At 40.0% G+C, this 27,272-nt stretch overlaps 1 protein-coding gene across 2 annotated transcripts in view; it reads right to left on the bottom strand.

Annotated features, from left to right (window-relative positions):
- Positions 1-27,272, bottom strand: part of arhgef10 (Rho guanine nucleotide exchange factor (GEF) 10) — a 137,870-nt gene that overhangs the window by 51,810 nt on the left and 58,788 nt on the right. For both annotated transcript variants that reach the window (XM_066712279.1, XM_066712273.1), the window contains 3 exons: positions 25,023-25,193; positions 17,530-17,675; positions 16,709-16,884 (listed from right to left, as the gene is read on the bottom strand). In XM_066712279.1, the coding sequence (XP_066568376.1) occupies positions 16,709-16,884; positions 17,530-17,675; positions 25,023-25,193 (493 nt within the window). The remainder of the gene's footprint in view (positions 1-16,708; positions 16,885-17,529; positions 17,676-25,022; positions 25,194-27,272) is intronic.

A 27,272-nucleotide genomic window follows, 5' to 3' on the forward strand; every position in this document is an offset into this window, starting at 1 on the left:
ATTGCAGACCTTGTTTGGAGGCATCTGTCATCATCACCATTCGGTGGCAGACTGGTCCCAGTGACACACTGAGGGTCAAATTGTAAGGGCACCGCCATCAACGGAGCACCTTCCACCATGCCGGAGGGACTGTGACTTGGCGTGCTTAATCGAGGCGAAGATGCATCTGTAAAGACCCAATCCACCACTGCAGTGTCCTCAATCAGAGGAGGCTGAGGGGGAGGAACTGTGATGCTGACGCTAGGATGCCCAGCAGCCTCTGACAAGGACAACCTGACACGAGCTCTCAGTCAGAAGAGGAAGAGACGCGTCTATAGAGGTAACTCCCCCTGGCGCCAGCGCATAATTGAAGACGTGGACCCCCTGGCAATGCAAAGGTGCGAACAAGACGTTCATGCACTTGGAAAATGTGAGTAGGGCTAGCGACAGGCCAAAGAGGAGAACAGCAAACTCGGATGCTCGGCCCTCTTAGGTGAAGCGGAGGAACTTCCTGTGTACCTGCGCAATAGGGATGTGAAAGTAAGCGACTTTCAGATCTACCATAATGAACCAGTTGCCAGGCCTGATGGCATGGGACATGGTGCGCAGGTTGAGCAACTAAACTGCTAAACAACTAAACTATTCAACTATTTGAGCAACACCTTTCTTGGGAGATCTTTTGAGATTATGTTTTTATATTTTAAATTAGATTTTATGCATATTATTAGCAGTAGAAAAACTGGTGTGAACAGGATCTTGGTTTGGCTTTACTTCTGAAAACAGCACCTCCTACATCCAGTATTTCATTTTCCATTTTTCCTTGTGTGGAGTAGTTCCACATACTAGTCCACTATCCAGACACCTGATTTCCCCCAGGCACATCTCTGCAGAATTTATTCCAGATCTAGCCTAGAATCTAATATCTAATGAGATCAGACATCAAGGTGACAGGTCATCCAGTATGAAGGGAAAGATATTCATTAAAGTTTTTTGTGTGTGTGTCTGTGTGGTAACGTCTTTAGCAATACTTCAGATGGTTCAAGAAAGACCCACAATACTAATGTGAAAAGCATTTAATTTTCTTCCAAATATGAAGAAAGAAATTAATGTAATGACAGCCTGTTCTTTTCATAGCCCACATGTGGGAGGATGAGTGAAACAGTTACACAAAATAAACCCTGAGTGGGTAGCACAGCAAGAAAGATATGTTTGAGTGAAATTATATTACATTATTTGTCATTTAGCAGACGCTCTTATCCAGGGCGACTTACATTTGTACCAATTTATACAGCTGGGCATTTTACTGGATCAATCTAAGTGAAGTACCTTGCTCAAGGGTAAACCAGCACTGCCCCACCCGGGATTTGAAACCACAACCTTCGAATCATGAGTCCTGAGCCCTAACCACTACTCCACAATGCTTTAAAAGGCTGAATTAAAAGTGGGGTATCATAATTTTTTTACTTTTTTCAGAATTCAATTTTAAAGTATGGGATCCCTGCTGAATTGTATAAGATCTTTTGGGAGGTGCTTAAGGAAGATCTGGCACAAGTCTTGGGGTCGGTGGACAGAGAGGGCAGACTGGCACCTTCTATGGAGAAGAGTATCCCTACTCTCCATAAGAAGGGAGATCCAAAGAATCTGAAAAACTGGCGACCGGTCAGCCTCCTGTGCACCGACTACAAGATACTGGCCAAAGCACTTACACTCCGGCTACAGCAGCCACTCCCTCAAGTCGTGGGTCCCAACCAGGTCTGTAGTGCCCGGGGGAGATTGGTGGCTGACAGCGCCATGCTGCTCAGGGATGTTGTGGCCTACTCGAACGAGAGAAGGCTTCCCCTGGTCCTGATCAGCTTGGACCAGGAGAAGGCCTTCGATAGAGTGGGCCACAAATACCTGCAGCTAGTGATGGAGAGGATGGGTCTCGTTCTTGGCTTGAGGAGATGGGTTAAGATCATTTACAGCAGCCTAAGCAGCAGGGTCCTCGTGAACCACCACCTGACCGAACCTGCTGTGCGTCCTCTGTTTGGAGCTGTTCATGCAGGCGATCCGGCGGGACGCCTGGGTGACAGGTTTCCATTTCCCAGGTGCCGGCGAAGAGCAACTGAAAGCCCTGGCTTACATGGACGATGAGGCTGTGGTCTGGCCGTGGACAGAGTGGAAGAACTGCTTCTGCAGAGCGACAGGGGCTGCTGTCAATAAGGCCAAGAGCGAGGTCTACCTCCCTCAGGTATGGCCTGTCGGCTGGGGCCCGCCGACCGTGTTCCCTGTGAAACCGGCCATCAAGGTTCTGGGGATCATGATCGACAGGAACAACACTGGCACCCAGAGCTGGGAGGAAGCTTTAACTAAAGTACAAAAGAAAATCCACAGCTGGATCACAAGGACCTTGATGATGACTGGTAAGGTGCTGGTCATAAAGGCCATCCTCTTCCCTATTCTCTTCTATGTAGGCATGATATTTCCCCCAGACAGGCATACCAGTAAATTGATTACAAGAATCATATTTCCGTTTGTCTGGGGAAGTAAAATGGAGAGGCTGAAACCAGTGCAGATGGTGAAGGACGCCCTGGATGGAGGTAGGGGGGCCCTGACGTTGTGCGGCTCATAGGCGCAGGGGCTGGCATATGTGGTTAAGAACATCCAGGCAGCTGGCAAGAAAGTGAGTTTTATGAACCGCTTTTACTTTGCCAGCAGCCTGAGACCACTCGGCCTCTGTGCCACGGATAACACAAGGCCACACTCGTTCTACAGGGCGCTCCGAGCCTTTGCACTCGAAGTAGGCCTCTACAAAGCCTCGCTGGTCTCCTGGGACTACAAAACCATATGTAGTCAGATGAGATCTACCAAGGAGACCAGCAGAATAGAAGATTTTCCTCCTGAAACCTGCAGAAATATCTGGGCTAACGCTACGCACGTTTGCCTCACAAATACGCAGAAAGATGTCTTTTGTATATATATACACTCACCTAAAGGATTATTAGGAACACCATACTAATACTGTGTTTGACCCCCTTTCGCCTTCAGAACTGCCTTAATTCTACGTGGCATTGATTCAACAAGGTGCTGAAAGCATTCTTTAGAAATGTTGGCCCATATTGATAGGATAGCATCTTGCAGTTGATGGAGATTTGTGGGATGCACATCCAGGGCACGAAGCTCCCGTTCCACCACATCCCAAAGATGCTCTATTGGGTTGAGATCTGGTGACTGTGGAGGCCAGTTTAGTACAGTGAACTCATTGTCATGTTCAAGAAACCAATTTGAAATGATTCGACCTTTGTGACATGGTGCATTATCCTGCTGGAAGTAGCCATCAGAGGATGGGTACATGGTGGTCATAAAGGGATGGACATGGTCAGAAACAATGCTCAGGTAGGCCGTGGCATTTAAACGATGCCCAATTGGCACTAAGGGGCCTAAAGTGTGCCAAGAAAACATCCCCCACAACATTACACCACCACCACCAGCCTGCACAGTGGTAACAAGGCATGATGGATCCATGTTCTCATTCTGTTTACGCCAAATTCTGACTCTACCATCTGAATGTCTCAACAGAAATTGAGACTCATCAGACCAGGCAACATTTTTCCAGTCTTCAACTGTCCAATTTTGGTGAGCTTGTGCAAATTGTAGCCTCTTTTTCCTATTTGTAGTGGAGATGAGTGGTACCCGGTGGGGTCTTCTGCTGTTGTAGCCCATCCGCCTCAAGGTTGTACGTGTTGTGGCTTCACAAATGCTTTGCTGCATACCTCGGTTGTAACGAGTGGTTATTTCAGTCAAAGTTGCTCTTCTATCAGCTTGAATCAGTCGGCCCATTCTCCTCTGACCTCTAGCATCAACAAGGCATTTTCACCCACAGGACTGCCGCATACTGGATGTTTTTCCCTTTTCACACCATTCTTTGTAAACCCTAGAAATGGTTGTGCGTGAAAATCCCAGTAACTGAGCAGATTGTGAAATACTCAGACCGGCCCGTCTGGCACCAACAACCATGCCACGCTCAAAATTGCTTAAATCACCTTTATTTCCCATTCAGACATTCAGTTTGGAGTTCAGGAGATTGTCTTGACCAGGACCACACCCCTAAATGCATTGAAGCAACTGCCATGTGATTGGTTGGTTAGATAATTGCATTAATGAGAAATTGAACAGGTGTTCCTAATAATCCTTTAGGTGAGTGTAAAATAGTTGTGTATTAGTACACATTTTGAGCTCTGTAATGGCGTGTGTTGCTTCTACCGAAACGGTTTACTTTTGATTAGTAAACGTCAATATTTTCTGAGATTTTTTTAATTCTGACTCTGAGACAATGAGAAATTGAACAGGTGTTCCTAATAATCCTTTAGGTGAGTGTGTATATATATATATACACTCACCTAAAGGATTATTAGGAACACCTGTTCAATTTCTCATTAATGCAATTTTCTAATCAACCAATCACATGGCAGTTGCTTCAATGCATTTAGGGGTGTGGTACATTCCACAATACAAAAATCTACAATTCACAGTAATAGTAGACAGGGAAGCCTACTATAAGAATCCAGTATCATTTGTCATGAACAATGGGGGAATATGGATTGATGGAGTGTGCAATGTGTCAGATTCACCTATTTTGCCAATGCATCATTTAGCCGCATATTGCTACCATAATTTTGTATTAAAATTAACAATACACGTTCTGAGGGTCACATTCAGTGTTATTCTCCACAGAAAATTCAAGTGATTTTTTGTGTGTGATAGCTTAAGTGCCATAGCCGGTCATTGTAACCGATAGCTGTTTAACAGCTGTGATATGACAATCAAAGGCAAACCATCGTATAAAACTCAGAGGTTTTATTCATGAACATCAAATCCAACATTTACATAGCACAAATGCAGTATTTAAATTGAAATATGATCATAAAACATTAATATTATTGCTATAAATAACAACGCACTTTTTTCTAAACCCGCACACTGCAGTCAAAACATGAATAACTATATAGCCTACAATAAGCAAAAACTGTGTAAACTTTGTTTTCAACATACACTGCTTTTATTCACTGTAGCTTTGTATTTCAATAAACTATTTACTATATATTTAGCCCGCATACCTGACAGCTCGTACAGTCACACAGGACACGTTTCTGCACTTTCCCTGCATGAGCTCGTACTTCACACTGCATTTTGACAAACCCACGAATGATCTGTCATTCCCAGTATCCCCTGAATCAGTCATGTTCATATACACGGCATGTCCAAAACGAGCTCTCTTCAGTCTCCGTTTCCAATCCATGTGTATTTGCGGGTAATCACTGTATCAACTCAATCTGAATACGCCTGTAATGCTGTACAATGTGTGTGTTTTTCAAGCACATGAAAGACTGTAGACAGGCAGAGATCACCACTGGAGCACCAGACTGACTCCATTGTAAAGCGAAGGCAGAATTATGCGTTATATTTGATTTATTATGTATTTAAATGACCGGTCAAAATAACCATTCATTTTGAAGGGGCTGGAAAGGAAAGGCTAGTGTCTGTAGAACATTATACTGTGCTTAATACAATTATATATTTATCTGCATACATTTACACAGATTCACAGGTAAACATCACAATGTAGTAATTACAAAAAGAAGTGACCTGTCAAGTTCAAAGTGACAAAGTGTCCACACATTGATTAGACAAGAAGTTCAAAGTAGCCCCGCATAGAGTATCACCAATTCCAATAGAGCTCACGGAACTGAATTCAATAATCCACACAGGACATCCTTGCTTATGCAACAAAGCCAACATTTTCATCAAGAAAAGAAAGGAAAAGGCTTTGAGACTCGTGATATTCATGTCAACAAGCCCACTCCAGCTAGCATTTACCATGCAACAAAATAAACTCTTTTATATGCAACATGTCTAAAATAAGAGCAGATTTTAAGACACTCTACTGCAGTACTAAAATGGTTCATTATATTTTTAATGAAACAGAATAACTGAATTCTTGGAATATCTGGAAAATCGTTCATATTCAAAATCGTTCAATGTTTGGAAAATGCAAAGTTGTAGTGCATTCCCTGCTTGCATGGGTACTTTTTCCACTGATGTACAAAAGCCTCTGTCTGTGTATTGATTTGCAGGCACATGCTCTTTTACAGTTGCCATGGTTACCCCTGCTGCCTTCCTCAACCCCTTCTAACAGACTTTTTTCATTGTACTTCAAAAAAATCATAAGAACAAAAGAAAAAGGATCCATTTAATTTAGTTACAATTCAAGCCCTTGATTCACACAAACAGCATGCTGTTTACTGCACATTTAATACATAGGTTTGTCAATAAGATACAGAACTGTTCTAATACATGTGATGTTGTATTATATAAATTTTCACTGTGTTGTATATGTTGAATGATTAAAAAGGGGAATTATCAGATTTGAATGTCAATTGAAATGCATCTTATACTGTGGTAAGACATTTACAGAGACGTCGTTTACTTTTCAATGTGATAATCAGTATACAAATTATACTTATTTCCATTTCTCAAAGTATTTTTTCATGAGAAACGATTTCTAGAGGAAAGAAATTAAATTTCTTGAGAGAACTACTATGTTCCGTTTTCATTTTATTTGTATTATGTTCTACTATTCTGAAGTCACGATGACTGCCTACAGACACAAAATAAAATAATGTGTGGTTAAAAAAATGTCCCTTCTGTGGCAAAGTCAAGATTAACTTTGCTCGACGACAGGCTCTATCAGCATATTATTGTAAACACAGGCCTAAGAACAGAACAATGCTTATGAACCAATTGTGAGACTATAGGCTATTGTTTGGTTCTATATTTTCTTTGAAAGTAATCTTAACCCTTTGCAGCCAAAGCTTTCTAATATAATTAAAAAATGTGCTAGTTCAATGGGGAATCGAATTAATATATTTCCCTTTTTCAAATATCTATCTTTGGTTCTGCAAGTCAAAAAAAGTGCTGTTATACAATTTGCCCGAAAGTGAAGCACATTTAGTAGGACGTCTACATTAAATCACAAGAAATCGCATGCATTTGTATGCAATCGTATGCATCGAAAGAAGGCTTCTGTGGTTGCTTCTATAGTTATATCCTCAGACAGCAGCGCTTGTATACTTAGTTCGGTTTCTGTTTTAACTTTATCTTCCATCCACATTGTAAACAGTGCTTTAATTTCTGCATCGTTCCCAGTTGTTACCTCCAACACCGGCATTTGTGATTATACTGCTCGGCTCAATATAATCGCATTTCGGTTTGGATAGTAAACAGCTGGTCTCGTTTAAAATGCATTGATTTGAATGGAAACCTGCTTTGGTTAAATGTATATTGTTTTAATGCAAAATTCGGATAAGTGAATAAAGTTACCTGGTCACATGTAAAATGCATACTGTTAAATTTAAGACTTCAATCATACTTAGTACAAGAAAAAACAATAGCAAGTTTACCAGCTACACACTTCTAATTTTAATTGACGAGTAATTTGAACTGTTTACATCATTATAACTCATTACTTAGCCTATACTTTTTTAATATACATAAAGATGTGAGCTAGCGAAATGTATCTTTACATTTACGGCTATAGATCGATATGACATTCAAACAATATATTGAAAATACTGTTCGTCTTGTACAGTAATGAAAGCTTTCTTGGTGCCTGTATATTCTTCTGCGGTGGCGAGAAGTGGCGTCTCTTGGACTCAGACACGCAGTCTCTGGGGGCGTGGCTTGAGTTCATCACACGCTGATGCATTCCACCCGGCCCAGGGCCCGGAGTGTTCACATTTGCATGTAGGTCGCCTAGGCCGGGTCAAAAGATTTAGGCTGGGTCAAAAAGCGGGACTAGTTTTGACCCGGCCCAGGGCCGCCTTGAATCTATGACCCCGTTCACATTTGAGTTAAGGCGGCCCTGGGCCGGCCTAAATCTCAAATGTGAACGGGGTTTAGACAGCAGGTCTGTGGCTTGTAAAAAGAGTTGTAAATGCTGGTTGTTGGCAGTTCCCAGTAGAGTGTGACTGTGGTCTGGGCAGCCCAGGTGTGGCCCCAAGGGGCATTGTGGCCTCTGTCTGGAGCTGTGTCAAGGAGGCCTCCCTAGTGGGTACGCCTCGGGGCAGGCTCCCTTACCAGCTCAGTGCCCCCTTCCTTGCGACAGTTTGGTTATACTGTAACCCCTCCCCCATGGGCAGTGAAAGATAATGATAGGTTGCGATTGGAACCCCAGTTATCTGAAAAAGGAAGCTCTGCCCAAGGGTTGGAAGGTCACTCGGGAGTTCAAGCTCTTGGCAAATGAGGAAGTTCCCGTGTGAGCGTCACATTTTATATACACAGGAAGTAGGAAGGGACCCGTTTAAGTGACCGAAACAGGGGCCAATGGCAGCTTTGATAGAGAGTGATGTGCTGAAACCCCTGCCCCTTGGGCAGTGCATCCTTTTTCAGATAACTGGGGTTGCATTCGCTACCTATCGTTTTATATCACCTTCAGTTTCCAACCTACTGTAGTGATATGCTTCTCTACCACTTTCACTTTCCTAGAGGTTTGGTTTTTGTAAACTGGAAGTTGTGAATTAGTAACCTGCGATAAATTAGCTGCCTTTGATTTTGATCTAGCCCAAAGCCTGATAAGAACTGATATACAACTTGAATAACGTTACACATTCCACATTTTTATAAGGTGTGATACACCAGAGATGTATCTTAAATCATAGTTTTCACTCCAGCATAGAGCCCTAGAAGTGATTTATGTCTTCTGGGGCCTGCAGTCCTGCAGCGATGAGCAGATGTATGTGGTGGGAGTCTCAAGGACACCAGGGTCACTGGTGTGGGTGGCAGTGCATAGGCGAGGATAAGTCTTCACAAAAATACTGTGTGGCAGGACCAAAAACAAATTCACACTAAAATTCACTTAATATTTAAATGGCTTAAAGGTCAAATTAACAATATTTATTGAGGTAGTAATTATTAATAAAATATTAGTATTCTTACTAGTATGATATAACACGGGCATAGTAGGCAGTGAAAGACGCAAGAGTGATGCTGTTATTGTATTTTTTGACCATTAAAAGTAGAGCTCCAGGACATGGTAAAGCAAACAAATGCTACATAAACAAATGCCTTATAGTACACCTCTACCCACGGTCCAAAACTCTAAACGTGTTATAGGTCAAACTGCCTTATAACGTTCTTGCTTTGGACTCCAGCATTTCTGGTATAAATAGTCAGTAAATAATTTTTGATAGAGCTAACACAGTGTATCTGTTCTACAATGGTTAAATTGTATCTCCTTTCTTTAATTACAAAAAAATATGTAATAAGCATTTTTTCTAAAAAATAATTACCAAAATATTTACCAAAACATATAACATATATAAACAAAGAACTTGATTGTACTGAAAAACTCACATACAGACGGGCTACAAATTAAAGGAAAAAACAACATAAAGTGTCTCAGTAACGTGTTGGGCACCACGAGCCCCAGAACAGCTTCAATGCTCTTGGCACAGATTCTACGAGTCTCTGGACTCTACTGGAGGGATGAACACCATTCTTCCAAAAGATATTCCCTCATTCGGTGTTTTGATGATGGTGGTGGAGAGCGCTGTCTAACACGTTGGTGAGATCTGGTGACTGTGAAGGCCATAGCATATAATTCACATCATTTTCATACTCATCAAACCATTCAGTGAGCCCTCATGCCCTGTGGATGGGGGCATTGTCATCCTGGAAGAGACCACTCACATCAGGATAGAATAGGATGGGATAAAGGTTATCAGTGATTTGCAGTGACAAGTAAGGGGACAAGTGATACTCTGATACCGTTTAACTCCAGGAAATTATATATAAAAAAAATAAAAATAATAATGTACACATAAGAAAATGTACTGATCAGGACTCGAACCCAGATCGCCAGATTCACATCACCATTCCCTAATCACTTGGCCAACTGATATACATTATTAGCATCTTAAGTAGCCTCCAGCCGTTACTGCCAGATGTCGTGACTATTTTTACAAAACTTAATTATTGGGGTTATTGTCTCAAGTTAATGTATCAATTAAAAGCATACAGTATAATAAGTAATACAAAATAGTTGTGTGTCTGTGTGTATTTATATATATATATATATATATATATATAGCCTGCCTACTATATATACAGTGAGGGAAAAAAGTATTTGATCCCCTGCTGATTTTGTACGTTGCCCACTGACAAAGAAATGATCAGTCTATAATATTAATGGTAGGTGTATTTTAACACTGAGAGACAAAATAACAACAAAAAAATCCAGAAAAACGCATTTCAAAAAAGTTATACATTGATTTGCATGTTAATGAGGGAAATAAGTATTTGATCCCCTATCAATCAGCAAGATTTCTTGCTCGCAGGTGTCTTTTATACAAGTAACGAGCTGAGATTAGGAGCACTCTCTTAAAGGGAGTGCTCCTAATCTCAGCTCGTTACCTGTATAAAAGACACCTGTCCACAGAAGCAATCAATCAATCAAATTCCAAACTCTCCACCATGGCCAAGACCAAAGAGCTGTCCAAGGATGTCAGGGACAAGATTGTAGACCTACACAAGGCTGGAATGGGCTACAAGACCATCGCCAAGCAGCTTGGTGAGAAGGTGACAACAGTTGGTGAGATTATTCGCAAATGGAAGAAACACAAAATAACTGTCAGTCTCCCTCGTTCTGGGGCTCCATGCAAGATCTCACCTCGTGGAGTTTCAATGATCATGAGAACGGTGAGGAATCGGCCCAGAACTACACGGGAGGATCTTGTTAATGATCTCAAGGCAGCTGGGACCATAGTCACCAAGAAAACAATAGGTAACACACTACGCCGTGAAGGACTGAAATCCTGCAGCGCCCACAAGGTCCCCCCTGTGAAAGTCTGTGGTCAGATGAGACCAAAATCGAGCTCTTTGGCATCAACTCAACTCGGCGTGTTTGGAGGAGGAGGAATGACCCCAAGAACACCATCCCCACCGTCAAACATGGAGGTGGAAACATTATGCTTTGGGGGTGTGTTTCTGCTAAGGGGACAGGACAACTGCACCGCATCAAAGGGACGATGGACGGGGCCATGTACCGTCAAATCTTGGGTGAGAACCTCCTTCCCTCAGCCAGGACATTGAAAATGGGTCGTGGATGGGTATTTCAGGATGACAATGACCCAAAACACACAGCCAAGGCAACAAAGGAGTGGCTCAAGAAGAAGCATATTACGGTCCTGGAGTGGCCTAGCCAGTCTCCAGACCTTAATCCCATAGAAAATCTGTGGAGGGAGCTGAAGGTTCGAGTTGCCAAACGTCAGCCTCGAAACCTTAATGACTTGGAGAGGATCTGCAAAGAGGAGTGGGACAAAATCCCTCCTGAGATGTGTGCAAACCTGGTGGCCAACTACAAGAAACGTCTGACCTCTGTGATTGCCAACGAGGGTTTTGCCACCAAGTACTAAGTCGAAGGGGTCAAATACTTATTTCCCTCATTCACATGCAAATCAATTTATAACTTTTTTGAAATGCGTTTACTGGATTTTTTTGTTGTTATTCTGTCTCTCACTGTTAAAATACACCTACCATTCAAATTATAGACTGATCATTTCCTTGTCAGTGGGCAAACGTACAAAATCAGCAGGGGATCAAATACTTTTTTCCCTCACTGTAAACATATGTGTGTTCTATGGCTCTGTAATAATTGAATGCACTCATGGTTACAAATGCTCAAGTGGAGAACGTATAATGATGGGAAGGAATTGTCGTGGGGACGAACTGTCGTCAGGGATGAATTGTTATAAGGGTGAACTGACACAGGGACAAATTGTCACGGTGACCAATTATCACGGGGACGAATTGTCAGGGATGAATTGTCATGGGCCCCGTTTAGACGAGGCAGATCATGTCTTACTGATTTATTGGAGTTTTTTGAACATGCAACTGCAGCTGTAGATCAGGTGAAAGCATATGATATGATATACTTAGATTTTCAGAAAGCTTTTGATAAAGTTCCACACCAAAGACTGATCCTCAAATTGGAAGCTGTAGGCATTCAGGGTAATGAAAGTAGATGGATTATGAACTGGTTGATGTATAGGAAACAGAGGGTGTCGATTAGAGAAGTTGCTTCTAACTGGATTAAGGTTGTTAGTGGAGTTCCACAGGGATCAGTAGTAGGGCCTTTGCTGTTTCTAATCTATATTAATGATCTGGACTCTGGGATAGTTAGCAAACTTGTCAAATTTGCAGATGCTACTAAAATAGGTGGCTCACCAGATACAATCTCAGCAGCACAGGTTATTCAAAGGGACTTTCAGTTATGGGCTGACACCTGGCAGATGAAATTCAATGTGGACGGTAAGTGCAGTATCGCATGAGAAAGACCTAGGAGTCTATGTGGACTCCTCACTTTCTCCAACCAAACAGTGTGGGGAAGCAATAAAAAAGGCAAACAGAATGTTAGGGTATATTGTCAAAAGTGTAGAATTGAGAACAAGGGCAGTAATGTTCAGACTGTACAATGCACTAGTTAGAGCTCATCTGGATACTGTGGACAGTTCTGGGCTCCACACTTCAAGAAAGATATCGCTGCTCTAGAGGCAGTTCAGAGGAGAGCAACCAGACTTATTCCAGGTCTGAAGGGAATGTCCTACTGAGAGACTGAGGAACTGAACCTTTTCACCCTGGAACAGAGGAGACTACGTGGGGACTTGATTCAAGTCTTCAAAATCATGAAAGGCATCAACCACATCAAACCAGAGGAGCTTTTCCAGATCAGCAGGGACACACACACCTGGGGACACAAATGGAAATTGGGCTTCAAGGCATTCAAGACGGAAAATAGGAGACACTTCTTCACACAGAGAGTTGTCACAATCTGGAACAAACTCCCCAGCCATGTGGCTGAAGCTGAAAATTTGGGAATATTTAAAAATAGACTGGATAGTATCCTTGGATCACTTTTATAAATTGTATTAATGGACACCAAACGAGCATGATGGTTCGAATGGCCTTCTCTCTTATGTAAACTTTCTTATGTTCTTAATATGTCTTTTTCTAATGCCATTTACTGTTTGTCATGCAGCATGTTTACCACGGTTAGATCCGCCGACCATAATAATAATTTTACAAGCACGAAATGCATAGTTAGTTGGAGTTGGTGGAATGAGTACGCGTGTTGGAGGAGCACATAGATACTCTTAGAAACATAAAAGAGGCTAATAATTGTCTAGACTTGGTCTGTAGAAACCCGGATTCGTCCTCTGTAGCTAGCGATAAGCCCACACCGGCGGCTCCACAGTCACAGCAGGATCGCTGGGTCTCAGTAAAAAGCACGAAATCAAGAGCTAGAGCTCCGGTGCACCAGTCTCCCATTTGGAGAGCAAACATATTCGAACCCCTCAGTGGTAGGTCTGCTGAGAAGGTGCTCATTATTGGAGACTCCATAGTTAGAAATATAAACATTGTGTCACCAGTAGTAGAAGTAAAATGCCTCCCGGGAGACACAGTCTCTAACATTGAAGCTAAAGTAGACAAACTGCCCAGCAGTACAGTTTCTACTCTGGTTATTCACGCTGTACTAACGATATTAGACATAGACAATCAGAGATTTTAAAAATAAACTTTACATCGCTATGCAAAAAAGCAAAAAAACGATGTCAGAATATAATTGTCTCTGGCCCTCTACCAACATTACACAGAGGGGATGAGGCCTTCAGCAGGCTGTCATCTCTAAATAGATGGTTGACAAGCTGGTGAGTATCAAATAATTTCGTGATGTCTCATTCAGTCGGACACAGTTTTTTTTCGATCAGATTTCTTTGCAAATAGGCTTGTTTTGTTCAGAACAACCTATCAATTAATCCAGTATATATTATTTGATGTTCTATCAGATCTAATTATGTAAAATCGTTGTGTATTAGAACACTGCAAACATAGTTTTCCTTCTTGACATTTTGAGCTCTCTACGGGTGTGTGTTGCTTCTACCAAAACGTGGATGATCTTGTTTTGATCAGTAGACTGTCTGATTCCAGAATATGTCATAATTGTCAATGTTTTCTGAGATTTTGTATTCCTACTCAGACCAAGTATCCCCCCACCCCCTCATTTCAGAATTTTTCACATCAGAGAATGCTTCACATCATAAGAAAGCTGAGAGTCTCAGCTTTCATGGGATCACAAATACTTGGCAAACAACACAACAGTGAAGAGCACACATGGGATTAAAGAGAAACACAGATTTGGTGCCTTTTGAGGGTACCAGAGGGGTTTGTCCGCTTAAGGGGTTACATTTTGTTAAACAAAACGATTCCATGATTTGTTTATCTACAATTGTTTATTTGTTCTATGCTTTAATTTCAGAGCACATTGAGACATTAAACTGCATAAATTTAAATAAAAACTGGACAAATGTAGGTGTTCTAAAACTTTAGACCGGTAGTGTAGATCTCCAGATGAAAACCTTTAAAAACTCATTCATACTAATGTCAGTAGGGTGACGTTCACTGGAAATCCTAAATTAACACACACTGCATTTTCAAAGCTTAGACCATCTTCAATTATATTCACAGAATGCTGTAGAAGTACTTTATAAAAAGCTGCTGGCCAAAGAATACAGCTCAGACTACTGTTTGTTGTCCTTCACTACAAAACGACTCAATTTAGCATTATATTTTCAACCGTGACCTTGATCAGACTACAATAAAACTTGTATACAGGGTTGGCCCTAGCCTTTTGGCCATATACAAGATTTGATTGTGGGGCCCCCCACCTACAATTGTTTTTTTTCTTAAGTATAACTAAAAGACAGAAATATTTAAATAGTGCCCATAACAGAACATTTATTGCACTTTAACATACACTGTACATGTTGAAGAAATAGACGTAGCAATAAATACAAATGTAAATAGTGTAGTATGCACAATTAAATAACAGCAATAACTAATAAACAGTTTAGGTAATAAACACCCACACCAAGAATACTTACTACTGAAAATACTATAATTTGTGAATATATGTTAATTCCTCACAAAGTTATAACATGTTAAATTCCCGCTACTTGGGATATACAAACAGAGAAAATCGCTATTAAAGTTCTGCTGACTTTCTCTTCATAAACTCCTTAGCAATACACCTATATCCATCATTTTTACATTCAATTTAGCATACATATCCCTGTGTGTTTTGAACTCACTTGAACACTATGTTGTAGTCACAGACTACATGCCCCTCTCCCTCTCGGGTTTACATGGTCTTAATTTATTGCACTCAATTGGCAAAGGATTGTCTTCTGCATTAATTGCGCCTTATTGTTCAATACATTGTTTTAATGATCTCATTGAGTGGTTTTTCATGTCACTGATGGAGCTACAAAGCCGTGAATAGAACGGTTTTATAAAGTTAGGATTACAACACGATGTACAGTCTGTACGATGGAAGATGCAGGTCTGTTTGGACCTGCGTGGGTCGCTGGTGTATATTTGATTTATTTTATTATTACTTTATTTTTCTTGCCCGTTACATGCTGAGAATGACAAACAGTTATTAACTGGGCATTCTCGGTCTCTCATGCACACATCACTCCAATCATCGCTTGTGTAAATCCAATATTGTAATATCTAAGGGGGAGTGGCCACTCTCTAATTGGATTTGCCAGGATTTTCTTACAACGGAATTGGTGAACCTATTTTGCCTTTTGTTGGAATCTATTGTATTGATAGTTGATGAGTTTCATGTCAGTCAAAGATCTTCTATAGTAACAAGATACTCCACTGCGCCGCGATTCCCATCACGATGTGCGCAATGAATCCCGGTACAGAGAGAGAGAGATATGCATACAGTAACAGAATGACAATGTTAGCACACATCAATACACTTTTTGTAATGTTTAAACATGTATATGTAATCAGTACAGTGTTAATCATGCAGCAGTAAGTATAACATATCTGCTCTTGGTATATGTGTAAAGTAATGTCTATATAATAAAACAATGATATTCTCAGTGAATATGTGACTCAAGCATACAAAATACATCAATATATACATAATTAACACAGGAGCCAAGATGACTAAGGAAGTGATTGCTGGATAAAGTTACCATCCAAATAAATATAGGAAGTGCTTTATGCTGAGGAGGTATCAAATTACAATTTAGATTTGGCTAAGGTTTCGTAACCACAAGACAGAAGAAAAATTATACAAATATTGATACAAGTACTAAGCTGAAAACATTTAGCAATTAAGATCCAGGTCCTCCACAGTTAAGCCGAAGAGTCACAGCTTTCTAGAGTGCACTGCAAAATAAATCCCCAGAATGTGAAAGTTGCTGTCATAATCGGATTATCATTAATGCTTCAAATGTGCAAGCACAACAGTTTATCTGCAAAATACCTTACTGCAGGAAAGCTATTGATCTGATTGGTAAAAGTAAGGCTCAGTAGATTGTCCCTCTTCTCAATAAATCAAAGCTCAAAAAGGAAAGCAGTCCAAAGTAATGAATACTAGACTGAAGGTATGCCTGAAGACAAACAATAATGACACCATCACAATTTCCACCTGCAAATTCCCACTTTGTCTTCAAATATGCAAGTTAAATACTGAATGAATAGAATGTAGATAGAGGATATATTTAATATAAACTCTTACAAAGACGTGAGCCAAAAAATATTATTGAGCTATAGCACACAAAAAGGGGCACATTTGAAACTAATTTCGTTCTGTTAAGATTCTGGGTGTACATACTTGGTTTGGCATTGATGACCACTTTTTCTCCAGAGTGCTGTGCAGGGATTCTGGAGTCCTCCCCTGCGTCTTCACTGGACCCAAACTCTACCACATCCACATAGCTGAGTGGCACACTCCACTTTAAAAGGAACTTCTGACCAGAGGGCACACTCCCACCTCCCTCCTGGTTAGACCTACATGACAGATGACACACTAAGGGTTATTTCAAGGACCAAGCTAAGTTTATCATATGTTTTTTAAAACAACATCAGTTAACATGAACAAAATCACCAACACAAACTAAGAATACCAATGCAAAGACTTAAGTGACACTGTACAACATCCTTGTGTAATTAGGCAAAATGTGACCCAAACTGATGGGGAATTGTTTGATGAGTACAGCATTTTCTAAACACTTTCTTAATGAAAAACAGATGTTTGTAATCCCTATCAACACGTTTAAACATTTGAAAAAAATGTTTACAGTTTCACTGATTGGCGATGGGTAGGCCTTTCAATTACTGATGACTATGTAATTAATGCAGCTGATTTCCTTTCCTGCTGTTTGAAATGTGATTTTAAAGCTTGATAATCCAACCAAATCACTTAATTTCTATTTTTGAGGGTGCACGAAGTGGATACATGAAACACTTTTTATACAGCATTTGAAAAGAGAGTATAAAATGACCTCAATGAGGTTTTAAATCTAAATCAGTGTGGAGTTGGTTATTTATTTTGCTCTCTTTTGGATCAATAGGTTAAGAGTGAGACCACCTTCTTTGTCTGTAAAAAGAGGTCTCCTGACATAAGCAGACAGTTAAGAAAACAGAGTTTGTCACCTGATGTTTGCAGTGGTGCACATCAGCACATCATTTAGCAGGAACAGACGACGCTCCTTGGTTTTAATCACTTCACCCTTGTCGTTGTAGACCGTTTCCACCATATCATCAGAGCGAATCAGATACCTGCTCCCGCTGCTCAGGAGCTGAACGAACAAACAATTAGGAAGAGGATCAGAGGTCTAAAATTGCTTTGTTCTCAGTTCTTAAATAAATACAGAAAAACTGCCACATTTTTAAACTAGTGCTTTTTTTTCCCTCTCTTTTTAGTACCATCCAAAGGCATAGCTAATGCAATGCAACATCTGCCTTTCTGTATAAATTAGTTTGAAAGAGCTGAATGTTTTCTTATAAATAGATACATTAATATTTGTAATAAACACTTTGTTGATATGTAAAGTTTGCTTCACACATTCAGGAATCAAATATCTATATTTTTGTGTGTGTCAAAAGCACTCATCTTTTCATTTCATAGCGCAGAAACAAAAAATGACTACCACATAATTTAAATAACATGATACATACATTAATTTATAAATACAGACATACATATACTAGGTATATAATGTGTATTTATCCAGTTTGGTTACATTAGTGTAAGCAATTTGCCTTCATAGCAGAGTTGTAACCAAGTCACTAAAACTGGGAATCGAATCGAGTCAAGTCATTTAGGAGTACAAACTCGAGTAAAGTCGAGTCAGTTGAGTTGAGTCACTGAATTTGTCGAGTTGAATCACCTATCTGACTCGAGTCACTCGAGTCATTAGTTCCGACTGTTCAAGACAGTTTGATTTAATCTGATTATTTTATTACAGGAAATCACACATATATATATATATATATATATATATATATATATATATATATATATATATATATATATATATATATATATATATATATATATACACACAAATATCTGTGCTCAAATCTACAGTAATGAATAATACCAATATTAAACTAATATTTTGACACAAAGTGACACAAATAATCAAGTAAACCTATAATAGTTTCAGATACCACATAAAAGTATATTTGGTAGGATTTCATTTCATTTGGAGACAAAAAAATTGAGGCCAAGAGAAAAATAGAAAAACTGGGTTGTAATGCACATGTAATTAAATTACCAGGGGTATCAGTATGTGTGCATCTGTTAATATTATTATTATTATTATTATTATTTGTATTCCTTGGCAGACACTCTTATCCAGGGCGACTCACAGGATACTAGAGCAAAAGTGCAATAATACTGTACAAAATTACAAATTAAGCATAATATAATTACAGGTTCAAAATTACAGAAGTGCAGGTAAATATACAGTTAATATAAAATACAAGTCCTACATCCTAGTTTTAATAGCTAATTTGATGTGCTGAATATGCACTAATATGTGTTTGTATCAGATTGGTATGTGTAAGTGTATATCAGAATGTCTGTGTGTATGTTAGTATGTTAATGTGTGTGTGTGTGTGTGTGTGTGTGTGTGTGTGTGTGTGTGTTAGTATGTGTGTGTATCAGTATGTGTGTATGTATCAAAATGTGTGTGCACGGGCGTAGGTATGGTTTCAGAATTGGGAGGTACGTGCATTTCGAGTCCGCGGGTTGTGGGGGGGTTGGTTGCCCATAGTTGTGGAGTAGTTATGGAGGGGGCGCGTTGTTGTTGAGCAGAGCGGAAAACTTAAAAATGGTAAAAACAGGTCAAAAGTTTTAGAACACCTCAATATTTCCAGTTTTTATTGAAATGTACGCAGTTTAAAGTCTCAATGTACTCTGAAATTAAAGCATAGAACAAATAAACAATTGGACATAAAAAATAAATAATGGAATCGTTTTGTTTAACAAAATTTAATGTACATTTTTTACTCATCAAAGTGGCCACCTATTGCAGATATAACAACTGAACACACTCATGGCATTCTTTCTACAATGGAAATCAAATATTGTTCAGAAAGTTCTTCCCAACACTGTTGCAGAAGTTCCCACAAATGTTTTGCACTAGTAGATTGCTTTGCTTTCACCCTTCTGTCCAGTTCATCCCAAACCAGCTTGATGGGGTTTAAGTCTGGAGACTGTGCTGGCCAGTCCATGATTTGAAGCCTACTGTCTTGTTCTTTTCTTCTAAGGTAGTTCTGACATAGCCTGGAGGTATGTTTTGGGTCATTATCTTGCTGGAAGCTGTTGTCCTGTGAGCTGCCTATTACACAAGCTGTTGACTCTCAGAAACCTGTCTTCTGATTCTGTTGTGGCTTTGGGTCTGCCAGACCTCTTCCTGTCAGAGTTTCCTCCAGTTTCCAAGTGCCTTTTGATGGTGTAGTAAACTGTACTCACTGACACCTTTGCTTTCTTTGCAATTTCTCTAAAGGAAAGACCTACACTTTTAAGGGTTATAATGGTCTGTATGTCGTCCTTTGTTAATTGCCTTTTTTCACCATTATGATAGCAATATACTACTTCCTGCAATACAATACTGTCCAAACAATGCTTAAGAGGGTGTAGTAACAGTCTGTTCCAACACTGCTTTTATACAGACATAAGAAAGCTGACAAACGAGAGGAGGCCATTCGACCCATCGTGCTCGTTTGGTGTCCATTAGTAACTAAGTGATCCAAGGATCCTATCCAGTGTATTTTTTAATGTTCCCAAACTTTCAGCTTCAGCCACATCGCTGGGGAGTTTGTTCCAGATTGTGACAACTCTCTATGTGAAGAAGTGTCTCCTGTTTTCCGTCTTGAATGCCTTGATGTCCAATTTCCATTTGTGTCCCTGGGTCCGTGTGTCCCTGCTGATCTGGAAAAGCTCCTCTGGTTTGATGTGGTTGATGACTTTCATGATTTTGAAGACCTGAATCAAGTCCCCACATAGTCTCCTCTGTCCCAGGCTGAAAAGGTTCAGTTCCTCAGTCTCTCAGTAGGACATTCCCTTCAGACCTGGAATAAGTCTGGTTGCTCTCCTTGCTCTGCCTCTAGAGCAGTGATATCTTTCTTGAAGTGTGGAGCCCAGAACTGTCCACAGTATCCAGATGAGCTCTAACTAGTGCATTGTACAGTCTGAACATCACTGCCCTTGTTCTCAATTCTACACTTTTGACAATATACCCTAACATTTTGTTTGCCTTTTTAATTGATTCCCCACATTGTTTGGATGGGGAGAGTGAGGAGTCCACGTAGACTCCTAGGTCTTTCTCATGTGTTACTTCTTCCAGTTTTATTCCTCCCATAGTGTAATTATAGTGGTCATTTTTACAACCTGCATGTAATAACCTGTGCTGCCGAGATTAGATTTTCTGAGCCACCTATTTTTGTATCATCTGCAAATGTGACAAGTTTGCTAACTATCCCAGAGTCCAGATCATTAATATAGATTAGAAAAAGCACAGGCCCTAATACTGATCCCTGTGGAACTCCACTAACAACCTCACTCCAGTTAGAAGCAACTCCTCTTATCGACAGTTTCCTATACATCAACCAGTTCATAATCCATCTACTTAATAGATCATGTCATATGCTTTCATGTGATCTACAGCTGCAGTTGCATGTTCAAAGAACTCAAATAGATTAGTAAGACATGATCTGTCTTGTCTAAACCCATGTTGACTATCTGCAAAAATATGGTTTTCATTAAGATGCTCCTCTATTTTCTGTCTAATAATTTTTTACAACATTTTACAGGTGATGCAGGTGAGACTGATTGGTCTGTAATTTCCTGGCTCAGTTTTGTCCCCTTTCTTGTGGATTGGTATGACATTTGCCGTCTTCCAGTCAGTTGGCACATCCCCTGTTCTAAGTGTCATTTGGAATATTTTAGTTAACGGCCTATAAATAATTTCCCTCATTTATTTAAGTACTGTTAGAAATATACCATCTGGCCCAGGTGATTTGTTTGTTTTTAATTCTGCTAGTCCCTTTAGTACCTCCTCCTCATTTATCCTGATCTCTTAGGGTTTGACTGGACTGATTGTTAACCTGTGGCATGTTATCCTTTTTTTTTTTTTTTTTTCCTTTGGTAAAAACCTCTGTGAAATACTCATTTAGAACATTTGCCACATCTCGTTCAATTTCCAAGATACTTCAATTTTTGCCCTTTATGTTTCACTTCCACCTTAATTGACCTCTTGCTGTTGTAGTATTGAAAAAAGCTCTTTGCATTAGTTTTAGCTCCAAGAGCTATGTTTCTTTCTATTTCCCTCTTTGCTTTCCTGATCCCTTTCTTAACATCTGTTTGGAGTTCTATATATTCTTTGAATTTTGTTTAATCTCCATCCCTGTATGTGCTATACAAAATTTTATATTTTTGCCTACTTCTGTTAAACCATTTTGGCCAATGTTTTTTGGTCTTCAATTTGCTAAGTTTTGGAACTAATTTCACCTGAGCCTCAAGTAGTATATTCTTAAAATATAACCATCCATTTTCGACTGAATCTGTATCTGTGTGCCCCAGTCTAACTCTTCTAAGTGCCACCTCATACCTTCAAGGTTTGCTTTTCTAAAATTGTAGACCATTGTTTTAGACTTGGTCCTTGTTTTTTGAAAGCTAACCATATTGCAATCGCAGTTCGCCATTGGTTCTGTAACTAGTGTTCATCTGACTCTATCTTGGTCATTTGAAAAGATCAAATCAATGCATGCTCTCTCTCTAGTTGGTTCCCTGACAAATTGAGTTAGAAAGCAGTCGTTTGCCATCTCAGCCATTTCTATTTCAGCTTCTGTAGTCCCAGCTGGGCTTTCCCAGTCTATGTTTGGGAAATTGAAATCCCCCATTATAACAGCCACATCCTTGCTACATGCAGTGCTGATTACACTGTACAATGCAGCATCTTTCTGAATATCTGAGTTGGGTGGTCTATAACACACTCCTACCACTAATCCTCCAGATCTTGTATAACACACAAACATTCTGTCTCATTACTAGGATCTAATTTGAGTTCTTCTATAATGTAATGTAATGTAATGTAATGTCAATGTAATTTCTGACGTATAATGCTACCCCACCACCTCTTTGATTTTGCCGGTCTCTCCTAAACTGTGTGTATCCTTTCAACTTGTATTCATCCCCATAATTTTCTGTAAGCCATGTTTCTGTCAATCCTACAATATCATAGTTACACACCAGCACTGTGGTTTCTAGGTCTAACTTCTTGTTCCTTATACTCCTGGCATTGAGGTACAAACATGCCAGGACTTTCCTACTAGCACTTTCCCTTGGTTTTCTTTCCTTAGTGGGACATCTCCCATTGTCAGAGCTCCCTGCCCCCCTGATCCCTAGTTTAAAAGATTCTCAATTACTATGCACATACGCTCTCCCAATGCATTAGCCCCCCTTCTGTTTAGATGTAGACCATCCGGTTTGTACAGGTCCCATCTATCCCAGAAGAAAGACCAATGCTCCATAAATTTTAAACCCTCTTCCCTACACCAAGATTTCAACCACGTGTTGAACTTTCTAATCTCTGCCTGTCTCCCTGGCCATGCATGTGGTACCGGAAGTATTTAGGAGAAAACTACTGTGGAGGTTCTGCTCTTTAGTTTGTTTCCTAATTCTTTAAATTTGTCTTGCAGAACCTCTGGCCCACCTTTTCCTATGTCATTGGTTCCAATGTGGACCATGACCAGTGGATTCCCCCTGGCTTTGTCCAGTAGCCCGTCTACAAGTTTAGGGAGATCTGCAACCTGAGCACCAGGCAGGCAAGATATCATGCGGGTCTCGTTATCACTAGAACACACTGTGTGATCTACACCTCTAAGGATTGAGTCTCCTACTATAACCACCTCCCTCAACTCTCCTAGGTTTTGGTGTGCACACCATATCTCTAATGGGCTGATTGACTAATATCATATCACTAATGCGGCGCAGATGAACAAGTTGAGTCTCAAGATCACGGGCCTTGATCTCTAGGATTTCAACATGCTGACAATGTTCACAAATGAAATCTTCTTGGATGAGTTCATCCAGGAAGGCAATCATTCTGCAAACATGACACTGTAGTGACCACATGCTTCTGAATTATTATTTTTTGGTCTCTTGGTTTGTGTCCCCCTGTCCCCTGGTCAACTGCTTGAATTTGTTGTCACCGAGTACCTTTTTGTCTAGTTGCCCCCAATTCACACCTAACTGGCTCCAACTGGCGCCACCTGGTAATAGTCACTTAACAGAATTGCTGCTAGTTCTAGACTAAATCACTGTTCCTTCAACCTATTTACTTTCACCAACTCAGCAGATGTATGTAATCAATAAAATTTGGGACACCTGTAGGAATTGTTAGCATCAACTTTCAAGGCTTAATTTACTTTCATTGCTGCAGAACAGCAGTAAGTTGTTAACCCATTACTTGTTCCCTGAAAAAGGCAATTTTTTATAACTCTGAAATGTACATTATTTTTCAGTCTTTGGTAACAAACTTTTTTCTTAACCTCTTACCAGCTTACCTTTGTACCATTTCAGGTTATTTACTGGACTGAACTGAAAAATTGGGGTGTTCTAATACTTTTGACCTGTAGTGTGTATGTATGTGTGTGTATATATATATATATATATATATACACACATACACACACACACACACTCACTCACATACACTGTTCAATGTTAATATAATTTAATATAATTTTTTAGAATGCCGCTTTCCATATTGTTGAATGTACAGTTTAACACTACCTTTAACCGACGTCTTCTCCCTACCTCACATCTTAGGTGGCTTTCTGGTACTGCCTATTCCTGCAGATCTGCACAAATCTGTGCAGAATCTGACCATTTAGCCAATTAATTCACAGTATCTGTGCAGATTCTGTGCAATGCGCCACCATAGCTTTAGTCATTAGACATTATGATCATAGAACTGTGCTATAGACTAGAAAAGTGTTTATTTAGTAATCACTGCGGAAGCCTGTTCTGTTTATGTGACAAGATGACTGCATGTAGAGAAGGGGCGTTTAAGTGTTTATTTATTTATTTATTGTAATCATAAGGACATTGACTCGAGTCGGGGTCAGTGATCAAAATCCGTGACTCGACTGAAGTCTTTTCTTGCAGGGTCAAGTCGAGTCTTTTGACATCAATGACTCGAGTCATCAAAATGTGCCTTGGGTATGACTCGAGTCAGTGACTTGACTCGAGTTATACCCAAGTCACATTTTTGATGACATAAACATAAATTACATTACAATTCTGCTTTAAAGAGCCCACTTTGGAGAGCTCAAAGGTCATTACAGCAATATATATGCCCAGATTTACCAAAACTATTTTGCATTTTTACTGAATGCAGATGGACATTTTTAAACTTGTTACCCATTACGACTTAAACCACAGTTAAATGGAGAGAGTATGTAATTATTATTCTGATTAAATTTAAAAAATATATATATATGATTCACAAATAAGTAAATAAAAACAACATGCAGAACCATAATGCACGTGTTTAGTTTATTTTTGTGTAAACTGTAGTTTCTGTGTATACACCCCCAAAATGACTTTTTGCCTGTTAAACACAGCATAGTACCTTGTTGAGATAGCGCTCGTTCATGGCTTTGGCTATCTGTTTAATTTCACAGCGTTGGTCAGCCTCTCTTTTCCTCTCATTCAGTTTCTCTGCCAGTGTCTCCAGCTCAGTCAGAGCCATCTGCAGAGGCAGCCTGTCTGGGTGACCTTTTGGAGTATTCTTCAACATATCCTGCAGCAAAAAAACATAACTCTAAAAAAGCACTAAAGAGCACTTTTTCTGGGAGGGTGTTGTTTGTTTGCCCAATGATCTGTAGAATGACCTCTAGCAGGTTCCCAACCAACCAGTTTTCCAGTTTATTTCAGTGCAGGGCTTTGTAATAACCAGCTGATCAATTCATTATGGATTTAGCTATGGTAATATTATGAAAAGGAGTGGATTTTTATATGCAGGGCCTTATCTATTACTCAATTTCTTAGCAGACACCCTTATCCAGGGTGACTTACAATTGTTACAATGTTTTACATTGATTCACAATTTACCCATTTATACAGTTGGAGCAATCAAGGTAAAGTACCTTGCTCGAGGGTACAACAGCTGAGGACACCTGGGATTGAACCCACAACCCTCCACTTCAGAGTCCAGAGCCCTTATACTATTAAACTGTCTTTATGCATCATTCCACAAATCAATGTTTGCTTCCTCTCAATGTGTTACAAAATGTTCCTCCGTTTGTGTATGTGTGTGTCTCGAATCTATACATATATATATATATACATATATATATATATATATATATATACACTCACCTAAAGGATTATTAGGAACACCATACTAATACTGTATTTGACCCCCTTTCGCCTTCAGAACTGCCTTAATTCTACGTGGCATTGATTCAACAAGGTGCTGAAAGCATTCTTTAGAAATGTTGGCCCATATTGATAGGATAGCATCTTGCAGTTGATGGAGATTTGTGGGATGCACATCCAGGGCACGAAGCTCCCGTTCCACCACATCCCAAAGATGCTCTATTGGGTTGAGATCTGGTGACTGTGGGGGCCAGTTTAGTACAGTGAACTCATTGTCATGTTCAAGAAACCAATTTGAAATGATTCGACCTTTATGACATGGTGCATTATCCTGCTGGAAGTAGCCATCAGAGGATGGGAACATGGTGGTCATAAAGGGATGGACATGGTCAGAAACAATGCTCAGGTAGGCCGTGGCATTTAAACGATGCCCAATTGGCACTAAGGGGCCTAAAGTGTGCCAAGAAAACATCCCCCACAACATTACACCACCACCACCAGCCTGCACAGTGGTAACAAGGCATGATGGATCCATGTTCTCATTCTGTTTACGCCAAATTCTGACTCTACCATCTGAATGTCTCAACAGAAATCGAGACTCATCAGACCAGGCAACATTTTTCCAGTCTTCAACTGTCCAATTTTGGTGAGCTTGTGCAAATTGTAGCCTCTTTTTCCTATTTGTAGTGGAGATGAGTGGTACCCGGTGGGGTCTTCTGCTGTTGTAGCCCATCCGCCTCAAGGTTGTACGTGTTGTGGCTTCACAAATGCTTTGCTGCATACCTCGGTTGTAACGAGTGCTTATTTCAGTCAAAGTTGCTCTTCTATCAGCTTGAATCAGTCGGCCCATTCTCCTCTGACCTCTAGCATCAACAAGGCATTTTCGCCCACAGGACTGCCGCATACTGGATGTTTTTCCCTTTTCACACCATTCTTTGTAAACCCTAGAAATGGTTGTGCGTGAAAATCCCAGTAACTGAGCAGATTGTGAAATACTGCCCGGCCCGTCTGGCACCAACAACCATGCCACGCTCAAAATTGCTTAAATCACCTTTCTTTCCCATTCAGACATTCAGTTTGGAGTTCAGGAGATTGTCTTGACCAGGACCACACCCCTAAATGCATTGAAGCAACTGCCATGTGATTGGTTGGTTAGATAATTGCATTCATGAGAAATTGAACAGGTGTTCCTAATAATCCTTTAGGTGAGTGTATATATATACACACACATACATACATACATACATACATCTATATATAACATTACTCTTAAATTGTTCCCTTTTGCAATGAAGATTGCCAAGAAAAAAGGTTTGACACTAACATTCTCCATCATCCCTATAAAAATACTGCCACGTACAAATTAAAACATTGTTAATGTGTGCATGGCTCCCTCTGTTGGTCAAATTTTCTTTGAAAAATTGAGAAGTATGAACAGCCTGATCTAGGTGCATAAAAATACTGCATGCATGTAAACAATATGTTAATTTATATTAAGTTA

Source organism: Amia ocellicauda, chromosome 1 (assembly GCF_036373705.1).
Source record: "Amia ocellicauda isolate fAmiCal2 chromosome 1, fAmiCal2.hap1, whole genome shotgun sequence".
In the NCBI taxonomy this organism is placed as follows: domain Eukaryota; kingdom Metazoa; phylum Chordata; class Actinopteri; order Amiiformes; family Amiidae; genus Amia; species Amia ocellicauda.